Source organism: Martes martes, assembly GCF_963455335.1.
Source record: "Martes martes genome assembly, chromosome: 1".
Lineage (NCBI taxonomy): Eukaryota > Metazoa > Chordata > Mammalia > Carnivora > Mustelidae > Martes > Martes martes.
The window spans coordinates 201,482,541-201,496,665 of NC_137888.1; the positions used below are offsets into that span (position 1 = coordinate 201,482,541).

General features: G+C 50.5%; 1 protein-coding gene across 1 annotated transcript in view; it reads right to left on the reverse strand.

The window, feature by feature from the left end:
* Nucleotides 1–8,236: 8,236 nt before the first annotated feature.
* Nucleotides 8,237–14,125, reverse strand: part of LIMD1 (LIM domain containing 1) — a gene marked incomplete at its 5' end in the record, with an annotated part of 60,474 nt that continues 54,585 nt past the window's right edge. The window contains 4 exons of the mRNA XM_080803544.1: nt 8,237–8,452; nt 9,675–9,743; nt 10,295–10,346; nt 11,145–11,275. Of these exons, the coding sequence (XP_080659670.1) occupies nt 8,315–8,452; nt 9,675–9,743; nt 10,295–10,346; nt 11,145–11,275 (390 nt within the window). The 3' untranslated portion in view covers nt 8,237–8,314. The remainder of the gene's footprint in view (nt 8,453–9,674; nt 9,744–10,294; nt 10,347–11,144; nt 11,276–14,125) is intronic.

Here is a 14,125-nt window from a genome sequence, read left to right on the forward strand (position 1 = left end):
TTGAGCAACTGCCTCAGGCTGGGGTCATGATCCCAGAATTCTGGGATGGAACCTTACATCCATCAGGGCTCCCTGCTCAGCGGGGAGTCTGCTTCTCCTGCTTCTCCTTCTCCCCTGCTTGTGCTCTCCTGCCCTCTCCCTGTAAAATAAAGAAATACTTTTTAAAAATAAATATTTCTCTTTCCTTTTATATATATTTGCTTCCAGGCTTTTAAATATGGCTATACTTGCCCACGTATTTTTCCAGATTTGGGGTTGTGTTAGAAATGCCTTTGTGGTCCCATTTTGTCCCCTTTGATTTCTGTCCAAGATTTCAGGTCATTAAATAGACTTTGAAGCTACCCCATCCAAGAACTAGATGATTTTAAGCATTATCCTCTTGTTGGGAATTTGGGGTGTTGTCAGCTTAACACTTTTTAAAGATAATGCTGTGTTGGATTATTTCTGATGTGGCTTATAAATTTCTAGATCTGGAAGGATCAGGCGGACAGTTCTGAGACTTGGAACATATTTTCAAATTGCCCTCCAAAAAAATAAAACGGACACATTTCCATTAACAGCATCTGTTTTCTTGCTTGCTAACCAAAACTGAGTGCTATAGCTTGCATTATGATTTCTTTGCAATTTTCATAATAGAAAATGGAACTTCTTTTTACATACATTACTTAACGTATCTATTCTCTTGATGTATGTGTATTATTGTTGTTCTTAGATCTGTTACGGTTTTTTTTATTTTATTTATTTGACAGAGAGAGAGATCACAAGTAGATAGAGAGGCAGGCAGAGAGAGAGGGAGAAGCAGGCTCCCCACTGAGCAGAGAAGCCAATGCGGGGCTGGATCCTAGGACCCCAAGACCATGACTGGAGCCAAAGGCAGAGGCTTAACCCACTGAACCACCCAGGCGCCCCTGTTAAGTTTTTTAATATATAGAGGACACTAATTCTTTGGCTATCAAAACACAACACAGTCTTCCAGTTTATCATTTACCTTTTCCTTATAATATTTTTGAACCTAACAATTTTCACTACTATGTATTCCAATTTACCAGTATTTCACTTTATGGTATCTTCTATGGCATAGATGGTCTTTTTAAAAAAAAAAATTGTGTGTTTGTATTGTTTTTCCCATTTAATCCATTTGTAATTATTTTTTGTCCGCCCAGTGGAAAGATGAATTAAGTCTTAAAGCCTATCATTCTCATTGAGCAATTAATTACGAGCTCTAAACTCTTTGCTTGGACTAATTCAATCAATCCTACAACAATCCTATTAAGCAAGTTCAGTTAGCCCCATTTTTACATGTGCCAGAGCTAAATTTGCTTAAGGTTGTTGAGCAATTAGGTGGTGGAGCCTGAGTTAGAACTTGAGTCTGGGCTCTTGATCCCAAAGCCATCCTGACCTTGAGCTTACCGTGCACCAGAGGGTGACAAGGTGAGTGGACTCAGGGTCATTCCATATCTGGGCGTGAATGACAATCACGTACGTGCCTCAGCTTTCAATCAGATCTCATCAAGTCCTGATGATGCTTCAGCTCACCAGCTGTGGGCTCTTGGACGTTTCCTCTCCTTTAATAAGATGGGAATATAGGGGCGCCTGGGTGGTTCAGTGGGTTGAAGCCTCTGCCTTCGGCTCAGGTCATGATCCCAGGGTCCTGGGATCGAGCCCCGCATCGGGCTCTCTGCTCAGCGGGGAGCCTGCTCCCTCCTCTCTCTCTGCCTGCCTCTCTGCCTACTTGGGATCTCTGTCTGTCAAATAAATAAATAAAATCGTTAAAAAAAAAAAAAGATGGGACTATAAATTGCAGCCTATCTCTTAAGGCTTTAAGACTGCTTAACAGCCACCAGCCTGCAGAGAGCTCCTGGCAGACTCTAATCATGTCACCATATAGAAGATCTATTCACCGCAGAACAAAGAGACACAAAGGTTGAACTTTCTTTGCCAGTTGTGTAATACAAGCCAAGGCTTTCATGAGCACTCAGTGAGAATGGAAAATGGAAACTAATCCAGGCAGAAACAGACATTCTTCCGGGGCTTTTCAGTGCCTAGCAAGCCCAAATCCGATCTAAGGAGAACAATGTTCAGGATAAGAAATCAGGCAAGGGTAAGTAATATGAGTGGACACCTTTAGCCAAGTTTTTCCTATCGTGAAATTATGTTACCTCTGTAAATACAAATATAATTTTTTATAAAATATGCCAAGGGGCTTCCCATAGAAGCAACCCTAGCTGCGGATGAGGTTTTTGGCACTATATAAATGATCCCTGTTGCCCGATTTTATGTCCATGCTTCTATAAGGGAGTGTGGCTCCCAAATGTAGCTCTTGCATACTTTTTTTTTTAAGATTTTATTTATTTATTTGACAGAGAGGGAGACATCACAAGCAGTGGGAGCAGCAGGCAGAGAAAGAGAGGGAAGCAGGCTCCCCGCTGAGCAGAGAGCTTGACATGGGTCTCAATCCCAGAACCCTAAGATCATGACCTGAGCCGAAGGCAGAGGCTTAACCCACTGAGTCACCCAGGCGCCCTCTCTTACATACTTTTGATCCGTTACGTCTGTTGGGGGGCTCCACCTTACTGCCAAGTCTCCAAATTGGGTGCATTTCCTCACTTCCCCTCTATCACTTGCTGTGGGCCAGGTCCCATGGACAACTCAGGGCCCACAGCCACCTGCCCTTGTGGGCTTGGGTTAGTTGGAGGGACGTGTGTATAACCCAAGTGATGGGAGTGCCTTAGGTAACCAGGGCTTCTCCTAAAAGTGTTACATCTGCAGCTGTCACATACCTGGAACCTTCTCCTGGAGCAGACCACTGGCTTATTTCCCTCCTCTCTCCTTCCCCGCCACCCCACTGCAGAGTATGGCCTATTCTGATTTGTTTTTACACCCAGAATCCAAGGTTCAAATCACTTTTATATATGAAGCATTTCTGTTGTCAGTCCAGGGAAAATGTGAACCCCACTTCTAGCAATGTTTGAAGAAAATGCACTTCATAATCCCAGGATATTCTTTCATTCCACCTTAAAAGTTTGTTGGACTCTGTAGTAAGCCTGAGTCGTACTCCCCCACCAAGAAGTCCGAGGCCTAATCCCCAGAACCGGTGAATTGCTTATCCCACAAAGTAAAAGAGATTTCGCAGATGTGATTAGTTAAGGGGCCCAGAGATGAGCTGGGGATTATCCTAGACCACATGGGCGTGCCCAGTGTCATCACATGGGTCCTCACAAGAAAGAAGCAGGAGGGGGAGAGAGAGAGAAGGGTGACAACAGACTTTAGTGACAGAGCCGTAAGCCAAGGAGTGTGGGTGGCCTTTAGAAGCTGAAAAGCAGGAAGGGACAGATTCGCCCCTAGAGTCTGCAGAAGGAACTTTGGTTCTACTGACACCTTGATTCAAGCTTTAGAAGACCCATTTCTCCAGAATCTTGGGACATGTGTGGTTTTAAGCCACCAAATTTGGTTATTTGTCCCAGAAGCAATGAGAAACCAAGGGGCACCTGGGTGGCTCAGTCGGTTAAGCATCTGCCTTCGGCTCAGGTCATGATCCCGGGTTCCTGGGATCGAGCCGTGCATCAGGCTCTCTGCTCCATGGGGAATCTGCTTCTCCCTTTCCCTGCCCCCGGCTTGTGTTCTCTCTCTCGCATAAATAAATAAAATAAAATAAAATAAAAAGAAACCAATACAGACACCAGCAGAGAACAACGACAGGGGACAGGCTCCTCCCCACCAACCCACCCATGAGTGTTTCAGGCTAAATGGCTCTAACAAGACAGCCTGGGATAGGATCTCGGCTTGGTTTACCGTGTCCTCAATGCTCAGAGAGTAACTTTATCCTTCTGTGACTCGGTTGCCTTGTCCATAAGCTAAAGGATTATAAAGAATATGGTCCTTAGAATAGCACCTAGTACATGCTGACCCCACAATGAATGTCAGCTACACCTGTTGTTACCGCTTTAATCACAGAACTTAAGACCAAATCAGATTTCCTCACTGTTTCAGACCCAAATGGCCCAAAGGTCTGAGCTGGCTGGTTGGTGTCTGTTCCTGACTGTGCCATCTCGACCCAGGACCAGGTTTAGGGATGTCACACGGATCACCTGAAATTGGCCATGAGGGGAATATTTACATCACAGAAACCAGCAAGCACCACAAATCAGAGCCTCATCCCCACCTCCTACCCCAAAGCTGGACCACCAGCACACCTTGGCCCAGGCCACCTTTCTCCCTGACTATATAGTTCCATCCCTTGTGGAATCAGGGTCACAGGAAAACTGATTTATGAAATCAGTACATGTGCTCTTTCTTCATATAAAGAGGTTTTATTTTCCAGTGAGACACCCACCCCCACCATCAGTATCCTTGTGCTCAACTTTCCCTCGTCCCTGGTGGCCACGAGAACTAACCTGAAGCCTGAAACAGCCCATGGACTGAGCGATGGAAGGTGAGGGAGTCCCTCGACCCCCTCTGCCAGCCCAGGGACTCCAAGCGCACACTCAGCCCCTCTGCAAGCCCGCATCTCCGGGACTCTGATCAGAAACTCATTAGGAAAAAACGACATACACAAAACGAGAAAGAACGACCACCCCTGCCGTAAAACCTCGTGTCTCCATGTTAAGAACCCAGGGGAAGGAACTGCCAGTTCTTGGAAGATGATTCTCCAAGGGTCGCTCACGTTCCTGCACATCCCATGAGCTTCTTCCCGGTCTTCTCTAGCATGCTGGCATGGCGAACGGTCTCGGGCTGCAGACAGAGAGCCTCTCTCTCTGGAGCAACACTCAGGCAAGCTTACCCGTCATTGTAAGACAGAGGTTCCTGGGTACCTCGATGGCTCGGTTGGTTAAGCCACTGCCTTTGGCTCAGGTCGTGATCCCGGACTCCTGGAATTGAGTCCAGCATCAGGCTCCCAGCTCTGTGGGGAGTGTGCTTCTCCCTCTGACCCTCCCTCTCATCTCTCTCTCTCTCAAATTTAAAAAAAAAAAAAAAAAAAAAATGGAGGATCCCTAAGTTCGGGTGACCTCTTGTGGCTGCATTGGCAGGCACCACCTGGCCCTCTTCTTGGGGCCTTGGAGGGAAGACAGGTCAGGGAGTCAGTGTCAATGCTGATTAAAACCACAAGGCTGATAAAATGCTGATGAAACGCTCCTGGCTGGTGCTGCATTCACCTGTCCTTTGTCTCTGACCTGGGAGTCCGCTATCCACAAAACCACGGTATGGTACCTTATTAGCTGGCAGGGAGGGTAAAATCTGGGACCTTTCATAGTTTTGACACGTGTTCCCTTAAGGATCCAGAGCTCTAAAAGACGACCAAATCCAGTTAGCAAAAAGTGCTGTCTGCTTACTTCCACACACGCACACAAGAAAACCCAATAAGCATCATCGTGTTGGAAAGCACTTTAATCGTCTACAAATTGATGCAGTTTATTGGCATGATATTTTGAATAATTTTATAGTAACAGTACGATTCTGAGTAATTTTGTAGTAACAATATTCGGAAGAATTTTACAGGAACGGTATGATTTTGAATAATTTGTATAGGAAAAGAAGAGATACAGAGTAAAACAATTTCCCTGCACGGTGAACTTTTCACACACTCTACGGAAATTTCCCACATCTGTCCAGTTCCGACTCAGAACGATAGCTAATATATTTTACTTATTGTATTCTATTCCTTTTAAGACTGACTTCAAATAACCGGAAACGAGAACTGACTCCTGGCATGGAGGAGACTGCAAAGAACTTGGGTTTCCTGGCAGACAGAGTTGGAACAAGAGCATCCCGCAACAAGGCTGGTGTGGGGTCAAGTCCTGCACATGTGGTTGGTGGTCTCACCTTTGGACTTGGCCGAAAGAGGCTCTCACTTGAGCACCGATCACGGAGAAGTGGGAAGTCCTGTTGCCGTGTCTGGGCAGTGACCCAGACAGGATGTAATGCCCTTCCACGGTGGGAGGTGAACGTGTCACTCTTTCCCCAGCGGCAGGGGGAGAACATCAGAGAGAGAGAAGGGCAGGCCAAACCGGGGGTGGGGAGGGTGGGGAGGGTGGGAACTGTGGGCCAACTGAGGTGGGAAGAGAAGGCTGGGGTCTGCCATCAGACTTTAATTCTCCTTGTTTATCTAAAGTCCGAGAGCTATCTAGGGAACTCAGGAAGGGCTATCCACTCTACCTTTTAAAATAAACAAATTCATCCTGGTCTACGGGGTTCTTGTGTATCCTTCCTAGGAGCCTATAAATACAACCCCATTACAATTTTGTTAGGCTAACAGCTTCCAGAATGTCTAAGATACCACGTAGGTGAACTTCTCCTCGTGGCTTTAGCCCCACAGCCCGAGAAACAGAACAGGCGTGAGATTCTACAGCTCACCACTCTAATTTCTCGGGCTTCTGGAAATTCTCTTATTGTTTTTTCCTCAAACAGTAGAAAACACCATGTGTGCTGATCTCTGAATCACTTCCACCAAGGCCACTTAAAAGGTATCATTTAAAAAATTAATCACAGATATTTTAAAAAAACTATTTAGTTACCCAATTTGCAAACAAATCGCTGCTTCTGACAGCTGCTCTCAGGCAATTTTCTGCACTTTTGCTGGATTTGCAAGTGAAGCCAAGGTGTGATAGCCAGGCCAGAAATGTTCCTAGGTTGGCAGAGCCAAGTGACAATGGCCCCCCAGCCTTGCCAGAGCCGAGCTGGCGACTCTGGGAAGAGAGGGGTTCAGCCCCAGGGTTCATTCCCCCAGCCCCATGCATCCACGGGCTTCTGGAGGCTTGGCCCGTGCCACGGAATCAATGAGAGCCCATGCCTGGACTGAAGTGACATCAGGCCATCTAAGGGACTGAATGTAAGAAAAGCAGGAGACAATGCTCGGGGCCAATTCTGTGAGTCTTAGAGCAGCTGCTACCAAACGAATGAAAATGCAGCCTCAAGCTGGGATCCTGGCCCGCAGACAAGGCTGCGAGTCCCATGTGCGTGGACGCAGAGACTCGGCAAGCCCCAGCGGAGGCGTGTGAGGTCAGTGCCACGGCCGAGTGCCTCCTTAGCTGCGGTTTGATGAAGCTCTTATCTGTGAGGTATTTTGTGTGTGTGGAAGACTGAGAGCGGGGCAGAGAGACGATTAAAAACAAGGAGAAACACCAGACAAGAGCAGGGTACCTTATACGGGTCTCGTCCCACGTCACGCCTGTGCCAAGAACTGGGTGAGGGAGAGATGTGCGAGGTGAACACACTCATCTATCCTGAGGCACCCCCTTCCTGGGCTGCTCAGAGAGCTCACACACACACACACACACACACTAACTCTCCCTGTGTGTGGGGGGGGGCGGGGCTAGCTCTCAGCAGGGGGGCAGGACGGGCCCAAACCCCCTGTCTCCACGTTGGGGGGATCCTGAGACCTGCCTTTGTGGAAGCGACTCTGGAGTCACGGACTCTCAAGAGCTCCAGAAAGAAACAGGGCCAGCAGCTGGGCAAAGGAGACCTGGTGCCCGCACCAAGTCCTTGTCCCAAAGCACACTTGGCTAGAACAGGGCAAATCTCCATCGGGCTCCCAGCTGCCTTTAAGGGACTGCAGATCTGTAGGGCCGCATCAAACACGGTCAGTGTACCCGGAGGAAACCCTGCCTGGCTCGTTCATTTCAAACCTCGGCTCTGGTTTAGCCACCAAATCCTCCCCAAGATACAGAGCATGTGCGAGAGCTTCCCTCTTGCCGTAATACAATGAAAAGTGCAGGCAGCCGACGGGAGAACTGAGTCTCTGGGGTGGAAGGAAGTCTTAAATAATGCTGTGTGTGTGTGTGTGTGTGTGTGTGTGTGTGTGCGCGCGCGCGCGTGCGCGTGCGCGCACATGGGTCTGGGCACAGTCTTAAATCACGTTGTGTACGTGTACGTGGTGGGGTAGAGTCCAGGTGTGGGTGTTTTCCCTCGGGACAGGAAAAGGCTGAACGTATTGGCCACTGAGGTCTCTCTTCAGAGGATATTGCGAAACACGCTCAGGGCGACCCTTTCCTTCCAAGAGGGGCTGGGGGGTGGGTGCCTCTGGTGGCACAGATGCGATCTCCTGTCACATGCCACACGCGGCTGGACTGTCTTCCTGAGTAATGTGATGAGGGCGCGGTGGTGGCGAAAGGCACTTGGAGAATACACACACCAGACAGGCAGGGTTCCGCTCCCTGGTTCGAGGAAAGGCACCGCGGCAGCGTCTATGCAGAAACTTACCTGCCTAAGCCCTCTCCCCCCACCCCACCCCGGAGGCTGCTGGAGGCAGATGTCGTGCTCCTCCGCGCTGCTCCTCTGCGCTTCTCCTCTCCCACGGCAGGTCCGTGAGAGGCTCCGGCTAGAAGCGCGGCTGGTGAAGAGCTGCAGACGCGGGGCTCTGCTCCAGCCTCTTGACATGGCAGGAGTGACAGAACAGGTGGTCCTCCAGCGGGTAGCAGCGGTGACCGTCTTCGTCATTGAGCTCCAGACCGCAGTCCTGGGGGGAGGCAAAAAGGTCCAGCGGTAGCAGAACAGCATGGAAAGGATGGCAAGACTGACCCAAAGACCGACATCCCTGGGACCAGCAGAGCAGGCTGTGTGGGCAGCACACGCTGGCGCGGAACCCAGCAGTGGGCTGAGTGAAAGCATGACACGCCCTCAACGTGCCCTTGAACTGGGGCTGGTTGGAATGGAAGTGGGATGTCGGTGGATACATACTCTGTCCTTCCAAGACTTACGGCAAAAAAATGAATGTAAGACCGCTCATGGGAAGTCCCTCACTGGTTACATATTCAAATAACACCGGAGGGGCGCCTGGGTGGCTCAGTCGGTTAAGCGGCTGCCTTGGACTCAGGACATGATCTCAGGGCCCTGGGATGGAGCCCCAAGTCAGGCTCTCTGCTCAAGGGTGAGACTGCTTCTCCCTCTCCCTCTGCCCCTCCCCCCTGGCTCACACTCTGTCCCTCTCTCTCAAATAAGTAAAATGAAATAAAAATCTTAAAAGAGAAAGAAAGAGAGAGAGAAAGAAAAGAGAGAGTAAGAAAGAAAGAGAGAAAGGAAGGAAGGAAGGGAAAGAACACTGGATATATGAGTTGGATAAAATACTGTAAGAATGAATCCTGTTTCTTTTTACTTTTTTAATGTGATTACTAGAAAACAAAAGGACACCTGTGACTTGAACCCATGGCTCTCGGGTTTCTATGGGACAGCGCTGCCCCAAATGCAGAGAGAGGGCTGTTGTGGGCAAATGGCCCCATCCCCTTTCTCTCCGGCGCCTAGGGTACCACCTAACTCTTCACAGCTGGCAGTGAGCTCAAGCCTCCCACCCTCGCCCCAACCCCTCTCCCATTCACCCCACCCACAGCGTCACAAAATAAATCTACTCTCCTTCCATGGGAGAATCCACTTAATTCCGGCTGAAACTCCACAGGCACTTAAAGTGTGTGCACCCTTCACAAGGGCTGGGGAGGGGTGACCCCAGGCCTGCATGACAGCCACGGGGCATCCAGGACTCCTTCCGCCTGGGCATGACACCAGGTAAAGAGGGGACACATGGGCCCCCTCCACCTTCACCCCACCCATGCCTGTTTCCAAGGAGGGATGGATTTCTTCATGATTTCTGGGCTCAGAAGAGGGCTCTTGGCAGATAGTACGGCCCCAGTCACCCCAGGGATGCGCTTCTCTCGTACTTTCGGGCGTCTGGGCAGGGAGGGACCTACCTCGCAGTGGTAGCACTCCACATGGTAGTCTCTGTCCATGGACACGACACGGATGGTCTCATCTGAGCCCTGGACAGAACGAAAGGAAGAACAAGAGGCCAGTTGGGGGGTCCATCAGGTTCCGCATGCCATGGATGCGGGGGGTTTCTGAGGTAGCAAGTGGGTGACCTCAGAAAAGCTTAAATCCACCGTGAAGTCCCACAGCGGTTAGAAGGAGGACACCTTTAACTGATGAGAGGGGAAGTAAGATGGACAGCAGTCCTACCTTCTAGAATATCAGAGTCAACACTGAAAAAAAACCTCCTCCGTGGAGAGTGATTTAAAAAAAAAAAAATGAATGAAAGGCAAACTTTCTGCTCATCTTCTCATCTGGAAGTTACTATCAAGTCAGGGAATATGACCCGATTATAGGGCTGAATAGGGCACATGAAGGGCTCTGGGCTGGGGAAGCCAGCCAAGAAGAAAGGGGCTTCTTGGTGAGGACACTATTAAGGTCAGAGGTGAGATTTTAGAACGATTTTTATAAAGACACAAGGACAGGACACAGATCACGCAGAAGACCCAAGGGAGATATTCATGCCATGGAAGACGCCAGGAACGGGTCTGAAAAAGCATCTTACCTCCGGTGGAAGGATGGGAAGCCCACAGGCTGCACACTTGGGGGCCAGCACTCTGCCGGGAGAAGCGAAGAGGCAGTAAAATGAGCAAGGTGTTGTTCCCGGGAGGCAAGCCCTGGAGCCGACACTGAGCCTTCCTCACAGCTGGCCTCCTGCCCATTTCTCTTCAACTAAACCCCCAACCCAGCCCTCACATTAAGACAGCACGGCTCGGGGCACCGGGGTGGCTCAGTCGGTGAACATCTGCCTGCGGCTCAGGTCATGATCCCGGAATCCTGGGATCAAGTCCTGCCTCCGGCTCCTGCTCAGCGGGGAGTCAGCTTCTCCCTCTGCCCCTCCCCCTGCTTATGCGCACGTGTTCTCTCTCTCAAAAATAAAATCTTTATTAAAAAAACCAGTCTGGCTCATTCTCTGGGAGGTGTTTTAGTAGCACTTTGAGATTATCGCCCAGCGGTAAGAAGCCTGACTGGACCCTCTCACTCTACTAGGGATGGAGACTAACCTGTTCGCTCCCCTCGTTTGCCCAGCACAGGCCCAGGCAGACGGAGGGTGGCGGCCGCCAGCCCTGTCTCTGCTTTAGGAACTTAGGTCAAGCCGGAGCCAGGCTTGGCAGAGGCCTCCTGAGGCCTAGCCCGGAATCTGATGATAGGGATCCGGGGTCTGATTTTTCAGGAAACAGGATTCTGTTACCAGTTCCTGCCTGCACGGGCGTCCACTGACCTCCAGAGGGCCCCGCTACACCCTTTGCCGGACTGTGGACTCAGGGTTCAAGCAGAGCCTGCGGGTGAACCCCAGCGGGTGTCCCCCCTTCACTCAGCGAGATCAACGCCGCCCGCACCCCGCCCCTCCATACTTGTGGTAATCTCGGACACAGTAGATCTTGTTCTCGGAGTCCACGGTGAAGGGCACCCCGTCCAGACACTCGTTACAAATGACGCAGCGGAAGCAGCCGGGGTGGTAGGACTTCCCGAGGGCCTGCAGGATCTGGGGGCAGAAAGGAAGAGGCCGGGGCTCAGGGGCGGTTACGGGGACGGGTTGGACGGCGTAAAGGAGAGGAACCCGCCAGGCCGAGGGACCCGCTGCGTGGTCACACCACGTGGTGCACGCTCATCCCCGTTTCACTTGGACCGAAGTCAAGAGAGGACGGGGTGGGAACGGCAAATCTAGGTAAATGTGTCAACAGGAGGGAGCCAAACGGGATCCTCCGCCTGGACATCAGCCTCCCGTAGAGAATCTGGAAGGCTCTCCGGCAGTTCCTTGCAGGAAATGGGGTGAAGCAGGCAGGGCAGGGCGGCACCAGGCTCCGTCCCAGCTTTAGGAAGCGTCTGGTCCACGGAAGGATTAACGTTAATTCCACATGGAAATAGCAGAGCTCAGAAAACCTCTTAAGTTCTGCCTCCCCAGGTGCCTCCTCCTAAGCAGCTTTCTCTCCGCAGCTCAGCTTGATAATCCAGACACTGTGATTCAAACGCTGATTATTTCAAATCCAAGCATTAGCAAAGCTTCTTTGTTGCTGTTATCGTTTTTCTTTTTTTTTTAAGATTTATTTATTTGAGAGAAAGCGACCCCATGCACACGCACAGGGGGAGGGGCAGAGCGAGAACATTCCCAGGCGGACACCCTGCCAAGCACGGAACCCAATGTGGGGCTCGATCCCAGGACCCCAAGATCACGACCTGAGCAGAAATCAGGGGTCAGACACTTGACCGGCTGAGTCACTCAGGCACCCTGTTGCTGTTGTTTTTACACACAAAGTGGAGAAGTCCCACAAACCAACTTCCTCTTAGTTGTGATGCCTGGAGAGGTAAGAAGCTGTCCTGGAACCAGGACAGAGCCCGAGACATGCAGGGTCGTGGAGAGAAGATACGTGAGAAACGTCCTTGGTGACGTCAGCGAGTAACCAAATACCTCCCTGCAGAACGGAACTGCCTACTTCCAACCCACTTGCTAGATGACGTCACACTGGTTTCCTATTAAATCAGTGCCTCTCAAAGTGTGGTCCCCGGACCTGCAGGATCATCATCACCTGGGAGCTTGTTTAAAAATGTGCATTCTTGGGGCGCCTAGGTGGCTCAGTGGGTTAAAGCCTCTGCCTTCAGCTCAGGTCATGATCTCAGGGTCCTGGGATCGAGCCCCACATCGGGCTCTCTGCTCAGCGAGGAGCCTGCTTCCTCCTCTCTCTCTCTCTGCCTGCCTCTGCCTACTTAGGATCTCTCCCTGTCAAATAAATGAATAAAAATCTTAAAAAAAAAACAAAACACAGTCCATTAAAAAAAAAAATAAAAACGTGCATTCTCAGGCCCCATCCCGGATCTCCAGAATCGGAAGTGCTAGGGTCAAGGCCAGCAGTTGGTGTGTTCAGAAAATGATTCCAGGGCATGCTAAAATGGCAAAACCACCGGTCTGAGTTTGTGCCAGTACAATGGGACACCGGCAGGAAAGGTGTGGGCCTGCCAGCGCCCAAGGCCTCCTTGCCCCCCGAGGCCTGCTTCCCCCAAAGGCCAATGCCACACCTCACGCACGGCAGCCACGGAGGCAAGTTGGCGGCTTCATGTGCTCTCCCAGCTTCCTCGGAGGACTCAGCTCTCCAGCTGCCTCGCCCCCTCGGGTGCGTCACTAACCTGTGAGGCCCCTCCCGCTCTGCAGTCAGCTACCAAAATGCGGCAAACGACCAGCGGGGCTTCCAAAGTCCACGTGGCACTGTGGACCTCAGAATGCATTTTGCTCCCCAGCAAATGCCATGTTGGCAGAAGAGACCCTGAAATGAGTTTCACCCACAGTGTGCCTATGGCATGGCAGGGCACCGAGGCCATTTTGCCACACGCCGACTCACTGTGATAATTCTTTTTCATGTGGGGAAAATGCCCAGTTTCAACCTGCACGCTCAGAACATTCCCCTGTACTAACCGGGGAGGCGGAGGGACACAGCTAATTTGTACAAAGAACTGGACAACTGCTTGCTTTTCTTGGAGAACCAAGAATGGTGTCTGCGGGAAATCTTTTCCTGCATTACAAAAATTCTTGGCAGCAGTTAAGGGTTCTTAAGGGTGTCACTACCAGACAGACATTTGCTCAAAGTTTTCTGGTCCTAGAAGAGACCCACAAGGACCCAGGTTCAACTTGGCATTATCCTCCTGGGATAGAGCTGGTCTCCAAAGCTTCATTCCTTCACTTTCTGCCATGTGAGGCTGGTCCTCACTTCAAGAAGTGGAGAACAGTCACCCCCTCACCACCCTGCTCGGTACTGAGAGCAGCCTTGTGATCTTCTGTGATCGACAGAATGAGGACGAAATGATGTGGGGAGATTCTCGAGTCAAGGACTTAAGAAGTCTGGCAGCTTCCCTCCCTCTTTTGCTGTAGGAAGTTCAAAGTAGATGACTGAATGGGATCAGTGGTCACAGGGAGAAAGGCCTGGAAGGGAGAGGCCATCGTGGGCACTCAACTGCGACATCAGCCGAAAACCGCTGCATAAGAGACCCCAGACAATGTCACACGGAACAGAAGAATCATCCCACTGACTCGTGACCGACAGAGTTCCACGAATCACCATAAAGAAGTCACTGCTGTTGTAAACCACTACGTCTTAGACGGTGATATACCATGAAGCAAGAGGTAACTGAACTATCATGAGACCCAAAGAAGGCTTAGGATACCTGGAAATAAAAATAGCATATAATCGTGTTCGGATGTTTGGACACTGTGGACTCGTCCGTAGTGGGTTTGTCAGAAGGACTCTTAAATTGAGGACCAGTTCCGCCAAAGAATCGGATGCCTGTGGAGTCTGGCTGGCATCTGGGGAAGGTAGGGGTGAGGGGGTGTGACTCCTGCCTGCCT